The sequence below is a fragment of the Crassostrea angulata genome, chromosome 8, assembly GCF_025612915.1.
Source record: "Crassostrea angulata isolate pt1a10 chromosome 8, ASM2561291v2, whole genome shotgun sequence".
Lineage (NCBI taxonomy): Eukaryota > Metazoa > Mollusca > Bivalvia > Ostreida > Ostreidae > Magallana > Magallana angulata.
The window spans coordinates 20,749,748-20,777,062 of record NC_069118.1 but is presented as its reverse complement, the minus strand read 5'-3'; the positions used below and the strand labels follow the sequence as shown (position 1 = coordinate 20,777,062).

The 27,315-nt window shown below is 34.5% G+C and overlaps 2 protein-coding genes across 4 annotated transcripts in view; one reads left to right on the top strand and one right to left on the bottom strand.

The window, feature by feature from the left end:
• LOC128161541 (transcription cofactor vestigial-like protein 4) overlaps positions 1 to 3,384 on the top strand; it is a 37,083-nt gene extending 33,699 nt beyond the window's left edge. For 2 of the 3 annotated variants that reach the window (XM_052824850.1, XM_052824848.1), the window contains 2 exons: positions 757 to 969; positions 1,206 to 3,384. In XM_052824850.1, coding sequence (XP_052680810.1) covers positions 757 to 969; positions 1,206 to 1,429 — 437 coding nt within the window. In that variant the 3' untranslated portion in view covers positions 1,430 to 3,384. The remainder of the gene's footprint in view (positions 1 to 756; positions 970 to 1,205) is intronic. The other variant, XM_052824849.1, reaches the window with a different exon arrangement.
• Positions 3,385 to 21,770: 18,386 nt separating this feature from the next.
• Positions 21,771 to 27,273, bottom strand: LOC128161546 (mitochondrial import inner membrane translocase subunit Tim17-A-like). Its single transcript, XM_052824857.1, has 7 exons — positions 27,159 to 27,273; positions 24,282 to 24,375; positions 24,030 to 24,093; positions 23,612 to 23,740; positions 23,403 to 23,438; positions 23,011 to 23,085; positions 21,771 to 22,173 (listed from the first exon to the last, which is right to left on the bottom strand). Exons 1-7 carry the CDS (start codon positions 27,182 to 27,184, stop codon positions 22,055 to 22,057), a joined length of 543 nt encoding a protein of 180 aa, XP_052680817.1. The 5' UTR covers positions 27,185 to 27,273; the 3' UTR covers positions 21,771 to 22,054.
• Positions 27,274 to 27,315: the final 42 nt, after the last annotated feature.

The window sequence follows — 27,315 nt, the reverse complement described above, 5'->3', positions numbered from 1 at the left end:
TTTTCTTTAACTGTCAAGATATTTTATCATTTTTTTATCACATTTCCGACAGTCTTCAAATCTCTTCAACTTTTAAGTTTATTTGCTTTAAAATGCAGAGAAAAAAAAGTTTTTGTCTGGTTCAGTATATATTATGCTATAGGAATCCCCCGATTAAACAAACTTGCTGGCAATGGTTAGCAGAGGCCCAACTTTTTAGACACCTGTGGATACGACTTTGATTACCAGGGTCTTATCAATGCATTTCTGCAGGTCGAAAAACATTCGAGATGCATCAATAAAATTCAAAGAATTCAATATTTTGAAATTATTACCGGTGAATGTTTTGACTAATGTACATGAGTCTGTTATCGGAAGTATTTTCTTTGAGATGGGAGAAATGGACATGCCTCAATTTAGTTTGGCATTTGAGAGATAAAATTTTGAAGTTTTTTTGCCCATCAATTTTTCATCCTTTAAAGTTTAGGAGGTTTTCAAACAGTTTAATGGCCGAGTTTGGGGAATCGATTACGACATTCAAAATCTGTTTAATGGGTACATCAAATAGTCATCAGTGCACACTTTCTGAATAGAAAAGAATATTTTCATGTCTGAGCATTCCACTTTCTAAACATACATCAGCTATAAACAAAAGAAGGAAATAATAGCACGGGGGTTAAATTTTATCGAATTTCATTCAATCATTTCAATGTCTATTAGCATAAGTTTAAACAATGCTGGTATATGTGAACTCTCAACATTTTCCTTTTTTTCTAGCAGGATGTGAACCTGATATAGAGGAGCATTTCAGGAGGTCACTGGGAAGAGATTACATGACGTCCAACTCCCCCAAGCAAGTGAATCCTCCCCCTCCCCCACCACCCCCCAAGGTGCCCACTCCCCCGGAGGAAACAGCCCAGACAACACGAGGCAGCTCTTCCTCACCCAAGGATGAAGATAAAATCAACCCGGCCAATGTTTCTATCACAGGTCAGCCATTTTCTTTGCTCTGAAAGAAACAATATCACTTGATGTAATAAATGTTTATAAAAGATATTCAGGTATTTGATTTACCTTTTTACATCCTCTTTCATTTTCATTACATCATTGAAATTATGTAATGGGAATCCCTCCTTGTCTTTTACTAATTTATGTGAAATATGTGTGCAGGGGGTTCCTCAGTATGTTTAGGAAATGACTAACAGATGAAATTTTGTTTTCAACAGGAACAGTAGATGACCATTTTGCCAAATCCCTGGGCTCTAACATGTGGTCAGCCCTGAAGGCCAAAAATGACCCTGACGTCCAGACGGTGGATGATCATTTTGCCAAAGCTCTGGGAACCAGTACGTGGTTAAGAATCAAAAAGGAGAAGGAAACAAATGGAGGAGCATCCCCTCCCTCATCACCACAGCAGCAGAGACCAAACTCCTCACTCGTATCAACATAATGGTCGAGGGAGAGGGAACGAGACACAAGGCGCAGCAGCTTGGGATGGAAGCGAAATCCCACAACTTACTGTTAATTAATTATCACCACTGCCAAGGGGAAAGAAATCCTCAAACCCTCAAGAACATGGGAACACTGCTGGAAGTCTTCAGTTAGAAAATTATTAATGACAAAAAAAAGCACTTGTTTGTGTGACAATTGTTAAAGTTTTGTGAAAAAAGGAGAACTGCTCACATAATTTGGTTCTCTTTAAAACGGAGACACCACCTACCCTCTGTTCAGTATTGAAGTGACACTGTGTGAAATTAGACACTATGTGCACCCACTCCTGCAGAGTTTTTACCGTTGTTCTTGCACATGACAGTTTTGAACTGCCTTTTTTCTTTCTATATTTTTTTTTACCCCGTTTGGCAGTCGGTAGACACAAGGACACATCTACGCATGTTAGAGCTCTGGACAATTTTGATCTCTCCCGGACTGACAGATTGGGATATTCCACAAGTTTATTTGGTGCTTTATTTTTTATTTCCTTTTATGCTTACTGAAGACTCTGATGTTTTCGTTGTTTATTTTTTTTTTGTGTAGACTGAGTGTCTGGTGCTTGTTTTTTTGTTATCAATGGCCTAAAAGTTGCTCACCATTCATTCATACATGACAGATGTGAGTCGTCTGCTTGTCAATGTGTCGGGTGCCTGAGGTTTTTTTTGCAAATATCCTGTTGATATCATCACTGAATGTCTTGATAATTATTGTATATATGTGGAGGATGCTGGGTAAAGAGAGAGCAGCAACTCTCTATAGTTTATGGTTATATTGTATAGTTGTATTTTTCTTCATTATTGTAAATCATTGTTTGAATGAAAATCTTTACTCTCATGTGATTGATGTATGACCATGATGAATGCAAAAAATTACATTCCACATCTGTGTGTTTATGTGTATGTGTGTGTGTCTGTGTGTGTGATAATGATGTTAAGGTTAAAAGAGTGACACGAGCGTGATAAATGTTATGTCAGTTTGCGATACAACAGACAAGTGTGCTTCCTGTTTAGGTCACACATGAGGTCTCCAAGCTTGTCATCAGAAAAAAGGGTGGAGGCGTGTGTTTACATAATGAAGCCAACGAGCCGTGGCTAAATGATCAAGTCGGCAATGAGTAAGGCATAATTATATATAAAAGTATGATGAAATCATTTTGGCAAGATTAAGAAATCTATTGGCAGGTATGACCTAATACTTTGAGATAATGATGAAGTGCTCCCTTCATTGGAGGAATTCAAAATGTGAAAGGCATTCTGGTGATAGTCACTTGTCTTTAATTTGTGTGACACACCTGTGTTTTTGAATACTAAATAATTAATATGTAAATGTTGTTAGTTTCTCATTATTGATAAGCATAATTACCTTTCTGCCACACAGGAATTGAATTTTGTTATTAATTGTATTTTTTTTCTCTCTCTCTCTGAAATTCACTACAGAAAAATGTTAGAAAATTTTTGCTCCATGAATAAACTTAGTACTTATAATACAGACAATTTATGGGTATCTTGGGGTATACCGGTTGTTGGGGTATATTTATTTATTGGCTGACTAGCTTGCTGATGTAATGTATGAATGATGGGGTAAATGCTGACATGGCAAAAATTGATGTTATCATGAATGAGTAGGTTGGAGAGAGAGAAGAATAAGATGGATGGCAGGATATCAATGGCAGCTCCTGAAGCTTTATAAATGATGAGGGTGTGTGTAGATGTAGATACATTGTACCTCAGTGTGTTAGAAGTCACTGTATTTTTTTGTTATTACCACATTGTTCCACAATTAATGGCTGTGTGTAATGTCTAAGTTGTTGTCATGTGTATGAGGTGTTTTTTTCTTGAATTTATGATGAAATGAAAAAAAATATGTTAGAAAAACTATTGTGAAGCTATAAAAATTAAAATATATTTGAATACATATATTGTTATTTTTTTTTATGATTTGTATCTGACAATTTTATCTATGCTGTGGTGTCCTTCTCTGACTTGACTTTGTGAAGATTGGACTTGTAGATATTAATATGAGGTTGAAGTAGCCTAGATCAAATCTTAACAAAAGTAGGACTGAAAGAAGTCCTAACCTCTCGGAATCATGCCAGACCAGATTTTGGACTGTTCTATTCTATCTTTGAAACATGCCAGCACTTTATTGACAGAAAACTTACACAAATTTTTAAGCACATTCAATGTGGAATCAAATTCTGTGATACCCAATGTAGATCTTGGACAAGTTCTCTACACAGTTGTAAACTACATGTACATGTTTTTGCATATATAAAGGATAAGTCCTATCAGATTAAGATCGACACAATTAGATGTCTTTTTGGAATAACAATCCTTTTAGCATTGGACCAAACAGATCTAGACTTATGCTTCTTTCAATATCTTATCAATATCCTTTGATAAAGGATCGAATTCCACCAGATGTAGGACAGACAGTCAAGTTTTGAGGATGTCAGTAATTTCAAGTACTCTACACTCTCCCGAAGGATGTCAGTAATTTCAAGTACTCTACACTCTCCTGAAGGACGTCAGTAATTTCAAGTACTCTACACTCTCCTGAAGGATGTCAGTAATTTCAAGTACTCTACACTCTCCCGAAGGATGTCAGTAATTTCAAGTACTCTACACTCTCCCGAAGGATGTCAGTAATTTCAAGTACTCTACATTCTCCTAAAGGACGTCAGTAGAGTCAAGTACTTTACACTCTCCTGAAGAATGTCAGTACAATCATGTACTCTACACTCTTTTTAAGGATGTCAGTAATTTCAAGTACTCTACACTCTCCTGAAGGATGTCGGTAATTTCAAGTACTCTACACTCTCCTGAAGGATGTCGGTAATTTCAAGTACTCTACACTCTCCTGAAGGATGTCGGTAATTTCAAGTACTCTACACTCTCCTGAAGGATGTCGGTAATTTCAAGTACTCTACACTCTCCTGAAGGATGTCGGTAATTTCAAGTACTCTACACTCTCCTGAAGGATGTCAGTAATTTCAAGTATTCTACACTCTCCTGAAGGATGTCGGTAATTTCAAGTACTCTACACTCTCCTGAAGGATGTCGGTAATTTCAAGTACTCTACACTCTCCTGAAGGATGTCAGTAATTTCAAGTATTCTACACTCTCCTGAAGGATGTCAGTAATTTCAAGTACTCTACACTCTCCTGAAGGATGTCAGTAATTTCATGTACCCTACACTCTCCTTAAGGATGTCAGTAATTTCAAGTACTCTACACTCTCCTGAAGGATATCGTTAATTTCAAGTTAAGAATCAAATCCTACCAGAGGTTGGACTGACAATGATTTACCTTACACTCTCCTGAATAATATCAGTTAATAAAAAGTTAAGGAACAACGAAATTCCAGTACACTTCTGTTTTAAGAAATTCAAAACGGTTCACACTACACAATTTTAAGAATACAGACATATTGGTACGGTGCATAATTAAACAAAATTTTAGTATATGTACCAACATAATATCACACGGTACCATCATTCAGGAATGTGTATGCAAAATATTCCTTGTATCTAGTTTGTAAGTCTTTGTATATAAAGGTTTAACAAAGTCACATGCACTCCCAATAAGTCGGACAAGTCTAACGATTTTTACAAAATATCTTATCACGTTTTATTTGTTGAAAAAGGATTATCTCTTTGGTATATAATTGACTTTAAGAACAAAGACTCACGATCCTCCGCACAGTAATGACATTTATTTTTTAAATAAAACTCCTCAACATAAATGTATGTACCCCATTGACGTGCGCTTGAACCTTGCAGGTTAGGATCTTTGCAACCAAGTGTTGTGTTGTACATATATTTATTTACACCAACCCGGTAAATTCAAAATTTACAACAAAACACAAGTGTATAGCTAAGAGTAGATGTAGTTACATGTACTACAGGATTCATTCCTTAAAATTGACGATTAATCCTAACTGAATGCTACTCACAAGTTTCGGCATGTGCATAAACGTTTTTCAGTCTATAAACGTTGCAGTACCTTTTTGTGATGTCATAGGACCAAGTTCTTCCAAAAATAGAAATAGCTCTGTCATTTTTAAAGCAATATGAGCTGGGGGTTTTTTTTTGGTTTTTTTTTATTTTGCTGCAAAAACCTGCAAGTATGATAAGTCTGCATATAACTTAAACTGTTATGATAAATAAGATTTGAAAAAATCATTAATTTTTGTCAAAGGAAATATTTCTCTTCTATGGAATATATAGCAAATCATTTTTTGTACAGGACGACAATAATTCAATTTTGCTCCAAATAAGGCTTCTTTATGGCCTTTTCCACAAAAATATGGCCAACAGAAATTTAAAAACCATGATATTTTTGTCATTTTAGTAGAAAAGAACATTTTAGTAAAAAAAAAAAATTCAACATGAAAAATGCAGCTCATATTGCTTTAAGATTTGTCAGAATCCAGAGTAGATAAATCGGTACCAGAATCGGAGTACATGTACATTCTCCCAGATCTGACTCTTCAGATCCCCTGGGACAACGATACTTTACAGTATACATATGTATTTCTTTCATGGCTATGAATGATGGATTTTGTGATTTCCCCTCGATCGCCCAAGAGAAAAACTGAATAAACTAAGGTGGTTTAATCAAACAATAAATGTTTTCTTTGGTGATTCATGTGGGTATGAAAGCAGTGAGTATTAGAAGAAAAAATATATTTCCTCTCCTCAGATGTCAATATACATGTATAAAAGTACCTAAATTAGCGGACTGCAGATCAGTACGTTTAATTATATAGAGAGAACAGCCAAATTATCTGTATTATCTGACGTCAGTCCGTGCAGTCCGTAAATTTTTTTTTATTTTTTTTTTTATTTTTGACAATTATTAGAATATAAAGACTTACAACAAATCTTACAACTTAAAAACCTGTATATTGTATTGTATTGTTTAATACCAAGAACCATACGATTCATAGGTATAGTGAACAAACATATGTAGACATTTTTAAAAACATCACAATCTTGGATTAGACTGTGTGTGCTCATAGCAGCGTACATAGCAGTGAGAAAAATGTACATGATAAAAGTAAACAGGATAATGAAGAGTATGTTTTAAAAACAAAAACAATAATTATATTTTTTCGTAATTTTGAGCATTTATATAGGTATTTGCTCAAATTGCACAACTCTCTGATATTCTTTGTTGAGAGTACTTAGTAATTGAATAAGTTTAAAGACAGAAGGCTTTTCATAATAATTTTTCTTTTACATACAACTTTCTAATTTTTTTTATAAAATGAACAGATTAAAATAAAACGAAACTCATCTTCAATCTATGATAGAGAACATAGTTTACAAACTCTTTCATTTCCATGGATATTATAAAATCTGCCACGCTCAATCTCAAGTTGATGAGATGATAAACGGTATTTACCTATAAATTGTACATATACAGTTGGTATTGGTTTTGTTAAATATTCTTGTACTTCAAAATTATTACATAAATGCTTATACATTATACATTTTGGGGAATTTTCAAAGTAGCCATGACCTTCTTGTATAAACATATCAGTCAACCTCTTCTTCAAGTAAAAATACATGTTCATTAAATTGTTCTTTACAGTTCCATATACATGTATATCCAAAACCTAAATTGTTTATCAACTGTTTTATGTACGAGAGCCAACAATTAGAGGCTAACTGTGTTTCACATTCATTTACCATATATCTTGGTATATATTGCTTAAAATACAATTATCACTATTCTTTAATTTTATCCAATATTTTAACATTCTATATTTTCTATCCAGCTGCAATGGTTTACGCTCAAATTCAAAATATACCATCATTGATGTAACACTCTTCTTTACTTTATACTATCCCTTTAAAATACTATGTCTGTCTGTCAGTATGAATGAATGAGGTGATGAGTTTATAAATGTAGGAATGAATGTGTTCATGTATATGTTAAACAACAAATTAACTTGCAATTTATGATTATATGACAAAAGTCAAGTTTATTATTTAATATCCAATTATCCTTGGTCTTGTATACAAAAAATAGAACTAATATATTACTGTGTAAGCTGGTAAATAATACTATATACTATATTCTATGATTATTTTATAACACCACTTCTTGACTTTGTATTTTGGAGAGGGTTTATATCGGCTTTGCCTGTTGCCTAATCCATTTGGTTACTCAATAAGATATGATTAAATTAAATTAAATTAAAATTAAATTACACTCTTCTTAACACATAATAATTTCTTACAAAAATCTAAATGTATGCTCTCTAAATCACTTGCTGGGTGCTGTCCCCATAATTCACAACCATAATGTAATATACTACCAATATATGTATCAAACAGTGACAATTTTGTATTAACGTTCAAACGTAATGGCTTATAAATAAGATAAGACTTTAAAAAACAATCAACTTAAAAAAATCAGACGTATATATCCCTTATTGTATAATTAATTTAGAAAATGGAAATGACTGTGGTAATTAGCACCACTGTCCACGTATTAAAAAATTGACTTCCCAAGAACTTCCATTTCCGACAGATCGATCGCATTCCCGTCAGTCCGGCGACGATAGTTCGATTAGTAATGATTGATTTTTCAGGAAAACATTTTTTTGTCACAATAGTAAGGTTTTTCGATTTGTTTTATGTATTAAGATGACATTTGTCGCTCTCTGTTATGCCTCGTAACAAGAAACACCAGCTATGGACACATCACCATAAAAGCGCGCACCTGGCGAAATCCAAACTTGTTATTGTTTTTAAGATGCACGACGCCTTCTTTAATTCCATTTCAGACCAGAATTTACAGTCTTGAATTAACCTTGGGGTTCCTTTTTGTGAAAATATTTTGAATATAGATACAGTTCTGTTTGAAAAATATTTCCATTAACGAACTTGCCTTGCGACAATTTTGGCATGTTTCCTTGATAAAATACAAAAACAAGGCGGTTAAAGATGTCAAAAATTTACGAAACCCAAGAATGAATTTATTATACGTAGAACGTTTATCAAGGTAACTTTAACATGCATTTCCTGCTATTCAGCGCGTTTAGGACCCTAGAACCCCCCACCTTTTTCTTGATATGAAAGTTGCCCCTCCCCCTTTTGTAAAAGGAGGAAATTAACAGTGAGATTGATGCTATATGAAGTTATAGGTATGATATCCACCACCACCCCCATCCACACCCCCCCCCCCCCCCTCCGGATTAGGATTGACGTGATTTTGAGAAATTGCTTTCTTTTTTTTTTGCTTGTCAAAATTTTTGGAAAGAGTTTGCCCCTCCCTACTTATAAAAAACGACGCAACGTGCCTTGTAATTGAAAGTTTTCATTCAAGTTTATGCTTTATATGCATAAATTAAAATCTACTCGACATAATATGTTTTTTCTGCGGTATACAGGTTATGAATCAGGCTGGCTCATTAAGATTCTGGATTGTCCGAGTGACGAATGATGTCTGTCACATCGTACCCAAACAACGGGGCTCCCTCAAGGTCATATAGGATGCGTTCATTTAGAGTGTGTATGTAATTAAAATAAGAAACGGTTATATAAGTTACATAATCTAGTCTTCTGTTCATCAAGGCATGAATTTTTAACTTAGATTGCAAAAGTGTTTTTCAATATATTACTTGCGTGTATACATGTGTTTTCAAGTTATCTTTAATAAGCAAAGCAATGCATGCTGGTTTTTTGTTTAAAGTTTAATTTCAAATCACAGATGGTTTTTTTTTCTTCAGCGATTAAATATCGTTATTGATTAAAACTGCAATTAACGATATAAATAATTGATTGGTAGGTGGATTGCGACCTGTTTAAATTTTGTCTGGCAGTTAAGGGTGCGAGCTTAGACCACGGCGCAAGCAATTTTATTATGTGACATAAAAAATTATATGATTCATGCACCAAAATATTATATTATCTTGAAAATTTCAACTTTTTTCTAAAGATGATACGCTAATCGTCGCTATAGAAGATACATACTATCTCTTCTAATGCACTTTATAATGTGATATGAAATTACGTGAAAAACAAGAGATAAGATTTCGGACGATTGCGAGACAAACAAATTATATATTGCTTCTAAGACGATAAAATCTGTCGATGAAGTACATCAAGGAAATTGATTCCTTGTGGAAAATTATTTTTCGGTTCAACAAAAAATAAGCCGATCATTTCATCGTTTCGGTCGATTAGTGTTCATGCGACAGATTTCTATCTGTTTAACAGCACCCTTGCTCCGTTCGTTTTCTTTTTAATTAAGACTTGGAGATAGACAATCGTCTGCTTGTTTCTGCAGTGGGCGAAGTTCGAGTGCGTGGGCATGAACTTCTTTGCTCCCGCAAAATGAAAAAAAAACCAATTACTATTTCGAGAAAATTAAAATTTGAAAACAACACCAGCGTTTCTCGAATGGTCTGATTTACACCGTATTCATTATCCACATGCACTTAACATTCTATTTTCGTTTTTACATAATAAACATTGAACCTTCAACAAAAAAAAGCATGCGCTGTCAGCGAATTCAACGGTAACGTCACATTCGTGATGTTTCTAAATATCAGCATAGAAAAACAATAGCTGGTACAGGGAGTGGCTGGCGATGTTAGGTTATAACCATGTTTGAACTAATTAGATATTACTATATAAACATTCAATTAATCGCGCTAAATTTAACCTTGACCTCCACTTCACCCAATTGTAGCAGATATCCATTCTTGACACCATATTGTACGAGGGTCAATCAAAAAATACGAAGACAATGTGGCTATCTAACATATATTTTTCATAATAGTCATAATTAACAGATAAATTTATGCAGCTACACTTCTTTTATTGATATCCTATTTTTAAAACAACATGTTTCGTCACCACGGCGCACGGTAACGTTGAAAACATGGCGTAAAGATGACGCACGCACAGTTAATATATATACCCAATCTTTATATCACCCGGAGTCTTTTGTACTTTTTACCACACAATTGAAATCGGCATTTTATCACTTGACATCTTATTTGTTAACATTTGTTTGAAAATTATAAGTTAGTTCCTCGAAGTTTTTAAATTCTTACCGCATATCTCTTCGTTTACTGTAAGAAAAACCCTAAACGTCAGATGACGTTGTTTATTCTTTTGACTAAACATTTAAAGATATTCTTCTCTATTTCGTTCGTTCGATGTTCAAAATACAAATACCACCACCCTAAAAAAAAATGTAACACAGTTAAACACAAACGTTCGAATAAATTTTGACTTATTTTTTTCCACCATTGAGCATTTTCACAGTTCTTATCGACTTTTCTCCGAGTTTAATCCATATAGTGTTTATACTTTTCGTTGCGCCGTAATGTCCGACGACGTCAATATTTTCGGTCAAATCTAAAGAGGACTATCTGTCTTTAGTTACTGATGGCAATCGGTTTTTAGAACGCAGTTCGCAGTTCGCAGTTCGCAATTGAATAGTGAACTGCGTTCTATAGAACGCAGTTCGCAATTCAAAATTTAGTGCGATTGAATAGTGAACTGCGTTCTATAGAACGCAGTTTGCAATTCAAAATTTAGAATTCATATTTGGGGCCCGCTTGCCTTATATGCAATTGAATAGTGAACTGCGTTCTATAGAACGCAGTTCGCAATTCAAAATTTAGTGCGATTGAATAGTGAACTGCGTTCTATAGAACGCAGTTCGCAATTCAAAATTTAGAATTCATATTTGGGGCCCGCTTGCCTTATATGCAATTGAATAGTGAACTGCGTTCTATAGAACGCAGTTCGCAATTCAAAATTTAGAATTCATGTTTGGGGCCCGCTTGCCTTATATGCAATTGAATAGTGAACTGCGTTCTATAGAACGCAGTTCGCAATTCAAAATTTAGAATTCATATTTGGGGCCCGCTTGCCTTATATGCAATTGAATAGTGAACTGCGTTCTATAGAACGCAGTTCGCAATTCAAAATTTAGAATTCATATTTGGGGCCCGCTTGCCTTATATGCAATTGAATAGTGAACTGCGTTCTATAGAACGCAGTTCGCAATTCAAAATTTAGAATTCATATTTGGGGCCCGCTTGCCTTATATGCAATTGAAAAGTGAACTGCGTTCTATAGAACGCAGTTCGCAATTCAAAATTTAGAATTCATATTTGGGGCCCGCTTGCCTTATATGCAATTGAATAGTGAACTGCGTTCTATAGAACGCAGTTCGCAATTCAAAATTTAGAATTCATATTTGGGGCCCGCTTGCCTTATATGCAATTGAATAGTGAACTGCGTTCTATAGAACGCAGTTCGCAATTCAAAATTTAGAATTCATATTTGGGGCCCGCTTGCCTTATATGCAATTGAATAGTGAACTGCGTTCTATAGAACGCAGTTCGCAATTCAAAATTTAGAATTCATACTTGGGGCCCGCTTGCCTTCTATGCAATTGAATAGTGAACTGCGTTCTATAGAACGCAGTTCGCAATTCAAAATTTAGAATTCATATTTGAGGCCCGCTTGCCTTATATGCGATTGAATAGTGAACTGCGTTCTATCTAGAACGCAGTTCGCAATTCAAAATTTAGAATTCATATTTGAGGCCCGCTTGCTTTCTATGCAATTGAATAGTGAACTGCGTTCTATCTAGAACGCAGTTTGCAATTCAAATTTAGAATTCATATTTGGGTAGTTTTTAGCTCACCGAAACGAAGTCGGGGGGAGCTTATGCTATACCCTCGGCGTCGGCGTCCGAACCTGGTTAAAGTTTTTGTTGCAGGTCCTGTATCTAAGTTATTACTTGTCCTATCTTCACCAAACTTGCATGGATGATGCATCTTGACCTACTCATGGACTTGAAAGACCTGAATGCTGAATCAGGGCCATGAGTTTCAGATGCTGGAGGAGGTTAAGGTTTTTGGAGCAAGTTAGAGTGTTTGGTGCAGGTGCCCTTTGATAGCAATTTATAGGTTACTACTGGTCCTAACTTTACCAAACTTGCATGGATGGTGCATCTTATGATACTGATGCATCATACATGCTTTAATGCTGAATCTGAGCCTTAGGTTTCAGATGCTGGATGAGGTTAAGGTTTTTAGAGCTGGTTAACGTTTTTGGAGCAGGTGCCCTTTGATGATTATATCTTAGTTATTACTGGTCCTAACTTCACTAAATTTGCATAGATGGTGCGTCTTATGATACTGATATACCTGGCAGGCTTGAATGCTGAATCTGAGCCATAGGTTTCAGATGCTGGATGAGGTTAAGGTTTTTAGAGCTGGTTAACGTTTTTGGAGCAGGTGCCCTTTGATGATTATATCTTAGTTATTACTGGTCCTAACTTCACTAAATTTGCATAGATGGTGCGTCTTATGATACTGATATACCTGGCAGGCTTGAATGCTGAATCTGAGCCATAGGTTTCAGATGCTGGATGAGGTTAAGGTTTTAAGAGCTGGTTAAAGTTTTTGGAGCAGGTGCCCTTTGATGATTATATCTTAGTTATTACTGGTCCTAACTTCACCAAACTTGCATAGATGGTGTGTCGTATGATACTGATGCCTCTGACAGGAAGGAATGCCGAATCTGAGCCATAAGTTTCGGATACTGGATGAGGTTAAGGTTTTTAGAGCTGGTTAAAGTTTTGGAGCAGGTGCCCTTTGATGATTATAACTTAGTTATCACTGGTCTTAACTTCACCAAACTTATATGGATGGTGCGTCTTATAATACTGATGCACCTGACAGGCATGAATGCTGAATCTGAGCCATAGGTTTCGGATGCTGAAGGAGGTTAAGGTTTTAAGAGTTTGTTAAAGTTTTTGGAGCAGGTGCCCTCTGATGATTATATCTTAGTTATTACTGGTCCTAACTTCATAAAACTTGCATGGATGATACGTCTTATGATACTGATGCACCTGGCAGGCTTGAATGCTGAATCTGAGGCGTATGTTTCGGATGCTGGATGAGATTTGTTTTTTTGGAACAGGTCACAAATTTTATAGATAATAGCTTGCATAGTTGATTTAACTATAATATTAATGAACTGCAGAGGTAGCTTCAGATGCAGATCTCCATTATCAAAGTTGCTAAAAAAAATTATCCTATCTAAAACCTGCTTGATAGATGTGTTCGTTGTTAAATGATATAATATGATTCCTATGATATAGTATTGTATGATATGATACACTATTGTTTTATATGATACAATATTATATCATATATTATATTGTAAAAAGTTATATGATACGATATGATATTGTATCAATTTTTTTTGTACATTATGATATGATATTGTATTGTGATATTGTTATGTATAGTATTGTTTATTATGATACAATATTGTATAATATGATATTGTATAATATCACATATATTATATTTTATCACATGCTATTTCATATGATATTGCAACATAATATAGTATCATATGATATGATATTGTATAATATATATCATATCATATGATACGATATTGTATAAAATGAGATTGGTTTATATAATATATTATTATATCAATATATGAAAATGTATTATATGATATTGTATAATGTGATATTGTATCATATAATACAATAAAGTATACTATGATATTGTATGATATGATATAGTATTATGTCACATGATATTGTATCAATTGATATGATACAATTTTGTAGCTAATTTTATTGTATCATATGATACAATATCCTACATTGTATTAAATATGATACAATATCATACAATGCAATATCATGCTATAATATTATACAGTATAATATTGTGATGCATTATGTGATATGATATTGTATCATATATTATTATAATGTATCATATCATATCAATATCATAATATATTATGATATTGTATTATGTGATCAAATACAATAATGTATAACAAGATACAATGTCATATCATATGTTACAATATCATATTTCATCATTATTTATTACAGTATTTTATTGTAATATATGATATATATTGTACTGGTATCATAGGATGCAATATAGTATTTTATATTATCGTATTGATAAACATTGTATCATATAATACCCTATGAAATGAACATATGATTATTATACAATTTTTATTATATGATATTGTTATACGATATTTTGTCAAAACAGTATCCATGTATATCCAAGATCATTAACTATGATTTTCAAATAATATGATAAAGGTGGTCTCATAAAGGTGATTCCTCAAAAAGGTGATCCCTCGTCTCGGTGAGCTTTGTAATCTGTTATTACCTATGTTTAAGAATCGGGCTTATATGCAATTGAATAGTGAACTGCGTTCTATCTAGAAAGCAATTAGCAAATCAAAATTTAGAATTCATATTCGGGACCTGAATTTTTCAGGGGCATCTACTAGTGGTATTTCACTACCACTGTGAAAATATGGTGATGCAGTTATCTATAGTTTCTGAGAATCGGGCTTATAATTGAATACTGTAGTTTCATTGATATTCAAGGGCATCAATTTTCGTGGATAAAGTGAAAATCACAATATCAAGTATACGTAAATTAGTGGCCAATGAACCTATCAATACAAAATGTTAATTAAAATTGCACTTCAATGAATATTTAATTTCGTGGATCAACTAAACAATGATCCACGAAATTCATATCCTTATCTAGTGACACACTAGTAACTATATTTTTATTCATATGCACTGATAATAAATGAAAATAATATATATATTTCAAAGTACATTTTATTTATTTTTTATCCATGCTTGCGTGCATGCATATTTCAGCATGCGCAGTCTAATATTTCCGGACACGACTTCCTACTAGACTGTGAAACTTGCAAAGTTGCGTTAGCGCGACGGCGTGTTAAGCAAAGTTGTGTTAGCGCGACGGCGTGTTGTGCAAAGTTGTGTTAGCGCGACGGCGTGTTGTGCAAAGTTGCGTTAGCGCGACGGTGTGTTGTGTACATGTGTTAGCGCAATGTCTCGTTTATCTGAACGCGATGTCGCGCTAATGCAAATGGCCCTATCCGGACACCATACAGATCTCAAAAACTATAGATTACTGCATCACCAAATTTCACAGTGGTAGTGAAATACCACTAGTAGATGCCCCTGAAAATTTCGGGCCCCAAAAATGAATTGCGAACTGCGTTCTAGAACGCAGTTCACTATTCAATTGCATATAAGGCAAGCGGGCCCCAAATATAAATTCTAAATTTTGAATCGCGAACTGCATTCTAGATAGAACGCAGTTCACTATTCAATTGCATATAAGGCAATCGGGCCCCAAATATGAATTCTAGATTTTGAATTGCGAACTGCGTTCTAGATAGAACGCAGTTCACTCTTCAATTGCATATAAGGCAAGCGGGCCCCAAGTATGAATTCTAAATTTTGAATTGCGAACTGCGTTCTAGATAGAACGCAGTTCACTATTCAATTGCATATAAGGCAAGCGGGCCCCAAATATGAATTCTAAATTTTGAATTGCGAACTGCGTTCTATCTAGAACGCAGTTCACTATTCAACAATTTAAATTGCGAACTGCGTTCTAGATAGAACGCAGTTCACTATTCAATTGCATATAAGGCAAGCGGGCCCCAAATATGAATTCTAAATTTTGAATTGCGAACTGCGTTCTATAGAACGCAGTTCACTATTCAATTGCATATAAGGCAAGCGGGCCCCAAATATGAATTCTAAATTTTGAATTGCGAACTGCGTTCTAGATAGAACGCAGTTCACTATTCAATTGCATATAAGGCAAGCGGGCCCCAAGTATGAATTCTAAATTTTGAATTGCGAACTGCGTTCTATAGAACGCAGTTCACTATTCAATTGCATATAAGGCAAGCGGGCCCCAAGTATGAATTCTAAATTTTGAATTGCGAACTGCGTTCTATAGAACGCAGTTCACTATTCAATTGCATATAAGGCAAGCGGGCCCCAAGTATGAATTCTAGATTTTGAATTGCGAACTGCGTTCTATAGAACGCAGTTCACTATTCAATTGCATATAAGGCAAGCGGGCCCCAAGTATGAATTCTAAATTTTGAATTGCGAACTGCGTTCTATAGAACGCAGTTCACTATTCAATTGCATATAAGGCAAGCGGGCCCCAAGTATGAATTCTAAATTTTGAATTGCGAACTGCGTTCTATAGAACGCAGTTCACTATTCAATTGCATATAAGGCAAGCGGGCCCCAAATATGAATTCTAAATTTTGAATTGCGAACTGCGTTCTATAGAACGCAGTTCACTATTCAATTGCATATAAGGCAAGCGGGCCCCAAGTATGAATTCTAAATTTTGAATTGCGAACTGCGTTCTATAGAACGCAGTTCACTATTCAATTGCATATAAGGCAAGCGGGCCCCAAATATGAATTCTAAATTTTGAATTGCGAACTGCGTTCTATAGAACGCAGTTCACTATTCAATCGCACTAAATTTTGAATTGCGAACTGCGTTCTATAGAACGCAGTTCACTATTCAATTGCATATAAGGCAAGCGGGCCCCAAATATGAATTCTAAATTTTGAATTGCAAACTGCGTTCTATAGAACGCAGTTCACTATTCAATCGCACTAAATTTTGAATTGCGAACTGCGTTCTATAGAACGCAGTTCACTATTCAATTGCGAACTGCGAACTGCGAACTGCGTTCTAAAAACCGATTGCCGTTACTGATATCCGTACAACAAAACTATATATCCCGTTGCTATTTGGTACATAGAATATCACGACAAATGTTAATTCGAGGTTTCAATATTATTTGGTTTTATGTCCAATTTATAGAGATATCATTTTCAACATATGGCTTATTGTTGTCATAACACAAATTTTGACCGTGCGCCGTGACTTCATTTTTGCATGAGTAGATTTTAAGTTATTCTTAAAAATAAGAAAATATATTTACTTTTTGGATTTCAAACTGTTTGAAACAACTGCTTAATTATGTCTACTAGATTTAATAATTATATGACGTCAAGTTACATAGCTATGGAAAAAGTCTTCGTATATTTTGATTGACCCTCGTATAACATGTCCCAGGTTCCGCCATCTTTCACTTTTTCTTTAGTATTTCGATTTTCAAATGCATGCACTTCAGTGTCAACTTCTGTGTCCAAACAATATTCATTCTAAAAATAGGTCCAACATTTCTGTTTTGAAATGCCCCCTTCTTCTCGTTGTTGAAATCAGTCCTGACTTTAACCCCTTTCTATTTGTAACCAGTAACATTGGTAACATTGGTTAGAGTGCTTGATTATGAATGAAACATTGTGTAATATTGGTTACAAATGAGTTTAGGTTAGGATTAGGTTTGGGGTTAGGGTTAGGTTGGATTAGGTTTGGATTAGGGTTAGTTTAGGGTTAGGATTAGGGTTTAGGACCAAACATTAGTCCTGACAATTACCCCTTTCTATCTGTAACCAGTAACATTGGTTGTATTGGTTACATTGCTTGATTATGAATAATATACAAACTTTGATGTACTTGTGACAAGTTACATTGGTTACTGGTAACATTGGTTACAAATGGGTTTAGGTTAAGGTTAGGTTTTGTGTTAGGTTTTGGGTTAGGGTTAGGGTTAGGGATAGGGTTAGGGTTAGGGTTAGGTTAGGTTCGGATTAAGGTTAGTACAGTGCGTTGTTACTGATTACAAATGTAATGGGGTAAAAGTCAGAACTAATTTCTTGCTATATCTAAAGTTTAATGACAGGGCTAAAAAGTCGACGGGGGGGGGGGGGGGGGTTGCATTGAAAAAGAGGTAAATTTGTTGAAATATTGTGCATTGTGTCCTAAAAAGCTCAGAATTGACCAAAGATATATCGATTTTTTTTTCATTATACATGTAAATAGAAAGTTTTTAGGAGAGGTGGGTCGGTGCATGATAGTTATTCAATTCATATAGCATTTGTAATTTGCTAAAAGATATTTTTCAAGAGAGAGAGAGAGAGAGAGAGAGAGAGAGAGAGAGAGAGAGAGAGAGAGAGAGAGAGAGAGAGAGAGTTTGGGCATGAGACTGAACAGAGATAATGCATAAGTGGACAGACTTTGCTACGAATTTGCTACATACAATGAATTACACATAAAACTTCCTGAAACGATCAATGATTAATATCATTTAAACATTTATGTTTTCATCATAAAGTCACATCGATTTTTAACCCACTTATCAAACATGTAACCTGGAACCCCAATCTTCGCCTACGTGCGACAAGCTATATTAATTACCTTTTTTCATCTCCCCGGTTTACAGAGACATATTAGTCTTATGATTAAAACATATCTCAATTAAAGTAAACTTGTATTAAGCTAAATGAACTATATTCTTATTGTCCATTTCCAAATAAATCATTCAATGTTCGTTTTTGTTTGCACGAAGAGGAACGTTGGATGGTGTATCGTTCGTAATTCCATGGGAAGAGGTTTTTAAAATAGGATTAGGCTTACTACTAATTTTGATTTTGTTCCTTAAGACGAACCACTCACAAAATGACGTCACATGAAAAGTTTCCAAAATTTCTTGCGTCAATGAATGAAATCTTTTCAAGAGCATGTAAATTCATTAGTGTATTACTCTGGCATTCTATAATATGATTATAAAAAACAAAATATTTTGGTTCAGATTTAAAATAACAACTTACATGTAGCATATGTTATGTAAAGGTGACTCTTTAGGGGCATACAAGACTAAAAATTAAACGGGACACTGACATCATAGGAAAGAGGAAACCCGACAGACCCCAATAATTAAGTCTCGCATTGCGTGTTTTGTGGATTGTGACGTATATATGCCAAGAGCCTGTCTACTGGATAGCACGGGAGGGAAGGGTTCAAGCGGAGAGGCGAAGAAAAAGCCTATTATTTTGGGAGGTCTTAGAATTTAGAATCTTCTGGGGGTAAAGACGTCGACGTACGTACATGTACTTGGGCTTTCGCGGACCGATTACAGATTCTCTGTCCCCACCCCACAACCACGCCCATTTATGCCCACGGCTTAGGACTTAGGCTTAGGGCATGGTTAAAGACTTCTGAAAAGTATTTAATTCAGTTATGGGAACGTTTTACTCCAAAAGATATGATTAGTTTTCTAGCATGATCATGCTATTTCTCTGGGATCGGATGCTAAGGGACAAGTTATTTTTAGAGAGTGGAGGCCAGGGTCCCGAAGGGGGGGGGGGGGGCTTATAAATACATGTATAAAGAAATTTTGCATGTCATCAGCAACATTTAATTTCTATTTCTAATATCGCAAGTCAATTTCGCTAAATATATTTCAGCACGTAATATCTATGGAATTACAGAGTAAAAGTGACATTATCAGATGGTGTCGAATCATAACAAATGATTCTTAAATAGATTGGTTTTAAAATGCGTTATTTTTTCATTGTTAGAAAATTAGTGATGCATAGTTTCTACCCAGATAAACTATGTACTGAGTATATTGTGTATTTGTGCATTCTTTTCTTCGAAGGTAAAAGAAAATGTGCTGTAAATGAAGTGTTGGAGTGTTTAAGAATTAGTCTGTCCATAAAGTATTTTCGAGTATAAAGTTATTATTTTTTTTTTTACACTGAAGTGTGTTTGAGTACTGATGCACTGGTCTGTAAGTGGAATGTGTTCGTGTGTTCGAGCATTATGATAAATTATTTTCCACCGCAAGACGCAAGTTCAAATAAGTTCCATCAGAAAGTGTGTGCAAATTTATACCGAGCCGATGTGATGCGTGTTTTCGGAAGCGAAACCACTATAGGATACCATGTTTGTTTGAATAAATAGTTTTTTCATCACGCAAAGTCTGGTGTGATTCTTCTCCTTTACTACTTTACGCAGTGATACATTTCATCCCCATTTTGTAAACTTGATCCTTACATGCCCTGGTTTTTTTTTTGTTGTAGTTGAACTTCATGCACTGAAAAAAAAAAATTCGAAAATTTTACAGAAGACGACGACCCATCCTATACAAACTATACAACACCTGTCTGAGTTGAGCTTAATTTATTTTTATGTTCTCATACCTACAAAAAAAATCCAGACAGACTTTAAAGAGATTGCTGTGGAAGATTTAATAGAAACTCGTGTGTTGAAATTATCCTTTGAGTAGTAAATACTTTTATATGTCATTTAGGATTTTTGTCAATTTATCTATAGATACACTTACGCCAAAAGTAAAAACCTCGCTAGGGGGTCGAGTTCAGCGTATAATGAAAGATTAATAACAATTAACATTCAGATGATACAGTAAAATCTTGCAGCGAACAAGGAAATAATAAGCTATGGGGACGACGTTATATATAATATATGTGACATGCTTCTGAGGTATACACACGAAGTTTTTAGCAGGTACGCGGAAAGGTTGCAAGAAATCGTCAAATTGGAAAGGTGACATCGATGAACAAACCTCATCTAATGCATAAATCTGCCAGAAAAGTTATTTATACATCTGTGGTTCCAAAAGGTCGTAATACATGAAAAACAGCATCTTTGCAGACAAACATGAATTACTAGTAGCAACTACAGTTTTTTGGCTAGAAATTTCTTTGGAATTTTTGATACACATTCTCAGAATCTATTAAATATATAAGTTTAGACCGTGGATGTTTTTGAAAACTTTTTCGATGGTCTTCTTTCATTAAATAGAAAGCTCTGGCAGTTTGTAAAATTTTCACCTTTGGCATCCACTGGTCCACCAAATATAACTTTTGCACTTACAAAAATTATAATTAATGGTATACCGTAACCGCGGGTATTTTGTTTTAAATGGCTAAAGTTTCAATTAAAAACATGAGAATTTTTTCATGGAAAAAAAAATACAAAGTATGTCATCATAAAGTACTTTCTGAAGAATATTGATTTGTACAATAACAAGAATTAATTCACAAAACGTGTAAATATGTGTATATAATAAAACTGACAACGAAGAAATTTGTTTGCTTCATTTTTTTTTTTATTGATTTTTGTCGTTTTTTTTTTTTAAATGTTTGAAAACCAACAACAACAGTAATCTACAGTAAATACAGCAAAAGTATCTGGCTTAGGAGGGATAACTCTTATCAAACCAGAATGAAAATCGTTTTAAAATATTATAAATAAAACCTATTAATTTGTGTTGATTTTCCTGTACATTTTACTCAGATCTGTACATGAAAAATAAACTCATAGATGAATGCAATGATAAGAGTGGATGATGTTGGACTTAATTATTAATCATTAATCAGAAACACAGAACACGTACGCAGAATGCATGTACATCTAACCCCTAGATCAGACTGACCTATACAACAAAACAATACATGTACATGTATGTATGTATATACATGTGTAGATATAAGTTGTGTAATCTTGTACAGTCATAATGTGATTCATGTCCCTACAAATTTTATTTATACCGGGAACATCTCAACATGTCTTCACAGAGTACACGGCTCCCTGTATATCACTCAAAATCACACAGATCTGAATAAGACTTTGGGAATTCCGATCAACACAGTACATATCAAAATAAATGTCTTGCTGACATGATGGTTTTCATCTGTTCAACAGAAAAAAGTAATGTTCATTCTTTGTTCTCCACAACATGATGAAAATGTAGCAAAATGAATGGCAATGGTAAAAGGTCACAAGTAAAATCCTAGTAGTACTGTGTCATTGATTTGTCTGAGTCTGTGGACCGAACATTCCAAACACAGAGCCTAGTGAAGGGGTTTCTGGGGGAGGGGGTTCTGCATGGGGGTCTTCAAACATCCTTCTGTTGGTATCGTTCTCTACAAAGATTAAATAACATGTCCATCACTTTGAACTCTTGTTCTTTTGTCTTGTTGTCTCTTTGCATTATTTTTGTGTCTAAATTATAACAGAACTACATTAATTTCATTCATTTTACTTTTGTCGTAAAATACTGTTTCGTTTCTGTGAAATTCATATGCAGTGGAAATTATAGGTATATACTATAAGTAATGCCATTTTTTCAAATGAATGAACAATATTCATAAAGGGAAAAAACCCAAAACTTATTTCAGAAAAGATTCATAAAAATATTTCAGAATCTTCAATTTAAATGAATGAACTATTCTTGAACACAATTAAAGTGGTGAAATGCAACTTATGATCACCTTAAATCAGAATTTTCTGAAAATTGGAAAGAAATTTCTAATCATAAAACTTTCATCCTTTCTTTTTAATCTTAACAAATCTTCAAGCCAAAAGAATTTAAAACTACATTACAAAGGAAAATTCTGTCCCCATTTTATTTTTATTCCATTCCCTCCTCATTGCCAGGTAGGCTAATCTTAAATGTAGCTAATCCATTGTAAATCATATCTCTTTAAACATATTGTAAGCAAATTTGAAAGAGAAAAAATGTTTTACAAATGTGATTAGGTGAAAGTAATGTGGGACAAGAACAACCATAAACACAATATAAAAGGTTCTACACTGAAATTATAATATTTCAAAACCTTTTTTTAAATGATACTTAAACAATAAGAAAAAGAGAGAATTTTAATCATAATAATTTCTCTAGGCCTGATTCATGATCCTAGGGCTTGATATACTAATACTATAATTCTGTTTACAAGTAACCATGACAACTGGGCTCTTACCTCTGTAGGCTTCCTCCCCAGCCATGCGGTTCATCATGATACTGATTCCTTCAATCATTCCTAGTAAAATTCCTCCTGGAAAAGCAAGTTTTAATTCATAAAATATTGTCAGCGTAGATTTGAGGGTTTCAAAAGCAGTGTTACAGCTCTCACCCATTATGTAATTGGAAATGTGAATGTGCATGTGAATTGTGTCATGCTAACAATCTTCAAATTCTAATCAATAATGTAGATATGCCCTTTTTCATTGCAAATATGTGACAAATAACTTAAGCAATTTAAGAGTTTAAATATTGGGGGATGAAAAATGAAATAAACTGCTAGAATGATAGCAGCACAATAGTAAAATTTGGGAAAAGTTCGATGAGAAAAAATAAATCCACAATGCTTACCTACTACACCAGACCCTGTGGCTGCCCAATAACCATCTACAATTAGAAATATGTGTAATAAAAATTGTGGGATCCTACTTCCTTTCTTTGTGGGAAGAGGAAGCAAGCAGGAGAAAGTGAATTTTACTTGAATTTTTGGAACAGAAAGAACTTTAAAAAACATAATAGACCATTGAATGAGAAGAAACTTCCTAGTACAATGTAATTACTTGGTAAAGCTAGGATGAAGCCTGTTGTAAAGCCACTCATTATGGAGTTCCAGGGGTCTTCTTTTCCTCGGATGTGAGCGAACGTGCAGTCTGCTGTCGTGAACATTAGACCCCACATGGAAAAACTTCCTGCAAATAAAATTTAAAACAATATTCAGAGAATCATAGCCACTGTGGCATCAAGCAGAGTACTTTAAATAGTTGGAATTCATTGTTTTTTAGTGTCAATTTTGCAATTCCAATTAAATAATACATCTGAATGCAGACTAAAATTCATATCCCCCACTTTCAGTGAAAGCAGGAGACAATTAATTGATGCATTGTATGATAACAGGATGAAGTACTGGGATTTGGATTTCACCATAATTTGAGTTTATAGCACTTTACAGCATTTTACAGTTAAGTCCTTGACCCTTACCTGCCGTCCTTGGGCTATTGCTTACAACCTTTGTTAGAGCACCTCTCAGTTTGGTTCCTTTACCCTGAGAATGAGAAGGAAAAAAAAGAAAATTTGAGCAACAACAGTAATAAAAATTTTAATACATCAATAATTTAATTATCAATCTCAAATTCATGAATTATGGCAAATACATGTATCATATCCTGCTCAAAAGAAAAATGCTACTGTATATGATATATTACTGTACATGTCATTCATTTATTTACTTACCGCATTTCTAAATCCTTGGATGGAATGAAACACACTACCTCCTATCGTACCCAAAGCAAAGGCACCTCCGCAGTCATCCACAATTCTGTAGGGACTGAATATAGAGAATAACATTAAAAATAAGTTCTAAAAAATACCTGACACTTTCTCTTGTTCATTGCAAGATCAATTCTTTGGATTTATGACAGACAGACCAGTTTGATCACATCTAATTGCTCAGTGGCTTAAGCACCAGAATGAAGGTTCTTGGGGTCCAAGTTGGAATCCCATTCTGGTTTATCATCATTTCTACCTTTCTGTTACATTTGATGACAACTAACCCCGGGAATTGCCAGGTAAGTCGAGAACCAGGGGTGTTGATCATCAAGGACAATAATCGTTTAAGGAAGAAAGAATTGATGGTCAGACTGGTTTGACCCCCAGCACATATACTCTGTCCCAAGTGATTGCTTCCACCACTTTTTGCTTGATATTTCAATAATAGTAAATACCTTTGTGCTCAAACTACGTTCATCCACTAATATGAAAAATGTCCAGATTATCTGTTTTGAAACGCCCCCTCTACCGCTTCAGGTTTCAATACACATCCAAAAATTGAAAGTCTAAGAGATTTTGCATTGCATCAGCCATTAATAAGCCCGGATGATAATGTTAAAAAATTGCGCGATGTATTCCGAGTGTATTCCGAATGGAGAAAAGATGTAAACATTTCCCATTACAAATCTCTGTTAAAAAATTTTTTCGTTTCCTGTGAAATTTTATGAGTGAAAAAGGATAATTGTTCAATTAAGATATCTTGGATATATTCCCTTTCATCGATTTTAATTGTATTTCTTTCACAGGTATGTGAATTTTTATAAAAAATCATAAAAAATTGATGGAAGCAATAACTTGGGACAGACTATAGTAGCTCATTGGAAAGAGCTCCTGATGAGATTCAAAAAGCCTTGATTTGAATCCTGGTCTTGTCCATCATTATACAGTGGGGCCTCAGATATCCGGACGCCAGATAACCGGACGCTTCAGTTTACGGACGACATTATTTGGGAACATATTTTTTTTACGTTATTTTGTCTCATTTATCCGGAATTTCGTGTTCCGGATCCGGACGGTCTGTTTTTACCACAAAACACTGATTTGCTACTAATCTTGCTTCATTTAACCGGACGGTAAAATTTAATGATACCCTACTCAGTACAAAAGATTACCCCTGTCAATTAAGTTTCACACCTTTTTTACGTGCCAGACCCTCATGAGTAGCTTGTATTAACACACTGACTTCCCAAATCACTTTCAAAATTTGGAAAATTGCGAACAACAGTGTATCACACACATATCACACTTGGACACAAAGAATTTAGCTAGGTAGATTCGGTTATCATTATTATCCAGTTAATATTTCATGACAAAATAATAAAATAAACCAGAGTTCTTTATCTCCTAAAAACGTTCATATCAACAGACAACTCTAGCATGTGTTGCTATATGGTATGAAAGGCAAAAAACCCTAGTATCAACACTATCATTATCATTCATGACAACATTAGACACATTTCAGATATCCGGACGCTTCATCTATCCGGACGATTGAACTTGGGAACGAAGGCGTCCGGATAACTGAGGCTCCACTGTATCTCCCATTATGTTACAGATAAAACAGACCAGTTTACTATCTTTCTTCTTAATACCGAGCGCAGCGAGAGGCGGACGAAGCCCGCCTTGTGAAGCAAGGATTAATGGTGGTAACACGTATATATAAAAAAATCAGTGAAAAATGAATGCTGAATCAGGGGTACTAAGGCCAAATAAAATTTCTTCCAGTCCTTGGCGCCGCCATGTTGGCAGCCATTTTGTTTTTAAAAAGTTAGTTCGATCATTGATTGACTGGCACTTATCGATGTTTATTGCCACTAAACTTGATTAAATAAGTTCCAGTGTTTCAATAGAAGTTAATTTGAATTAAAAGAAATTAAAAAGGAAACCAGATAAGTTTCAATAGTGCTTCAATCAAGAAAACGACTAGTTCTATGTATGTCTTATCAAATTATCAGATGGAAAATAAAAACATTAACGTCAAGGAACTGATCTTTTAGATACTGAACAAAGTATGCAATTTTATTACAGCTGCATTCATATGAATTAAATTGATGATGAATGAAACAAGAAATAAAAAAATTCGGAATCACGTAACTCTCTTTGGCTATTTCCGAAGACAAAACTTGAACGTTTTACGTCTGAAATATGACGTCTGAAATATGACGTCATAATGTAGACTGAGCACGCGACGCTTAGTTTAACTTTGACGAATGGTATGAGTAGGCAACCACATGCAGGCGGATCATACTGTGTGCGTTTTAAATAGATTTTATCACACAAAAATCAAACTGCACTGTGTTAAATCTGCGCTCAGTCCAACGGTCCCACCGTTTACATATTACTTGGATATTTTAAATTCAACATTACCCTAAAATTTAGTAATTGATGTAAGATTTCCCTTCAAAAATGTAATTAATTTCTTTTTAAAGAAAACAAGAAGAAAATCAACTAAAATATAAGATATTGGTGATATTATAAACTTCCTGACTGTCATTGTCAATGACATCATGTCATAAAAACTATAACATTACACATGAAACAAATAGATTCTGAAATCTTCAACCCAGGCTCACTTACCAATCAATATCCATTTCCAATCATTTACAAATCACAATTTCAATGAAATATTTTGTAACAAACACTTATGCAACTTCTCCCACCCCCCAGGCTGATGTAACATGTGCGTCTCCAACTTTCATGAATGAACTATCGATTAAGAATTAATGAACGGTCAAAAAAGTAATTAAGACATATAAAAACTCAACCAAAATTATAAAGTACCATGGATCTCGAACATATTCTTCCATCGTGTTCTCCTTGGCGAATCTTCGATCACGCTGAAGTTCACCGGAAGTTAAAAAAGGTCACTGCATTGTTATGTCATACTAAAAATAGGTTTTCCTTCTAGAACAAAAAAACCTCCATTTCCATTGCTGAA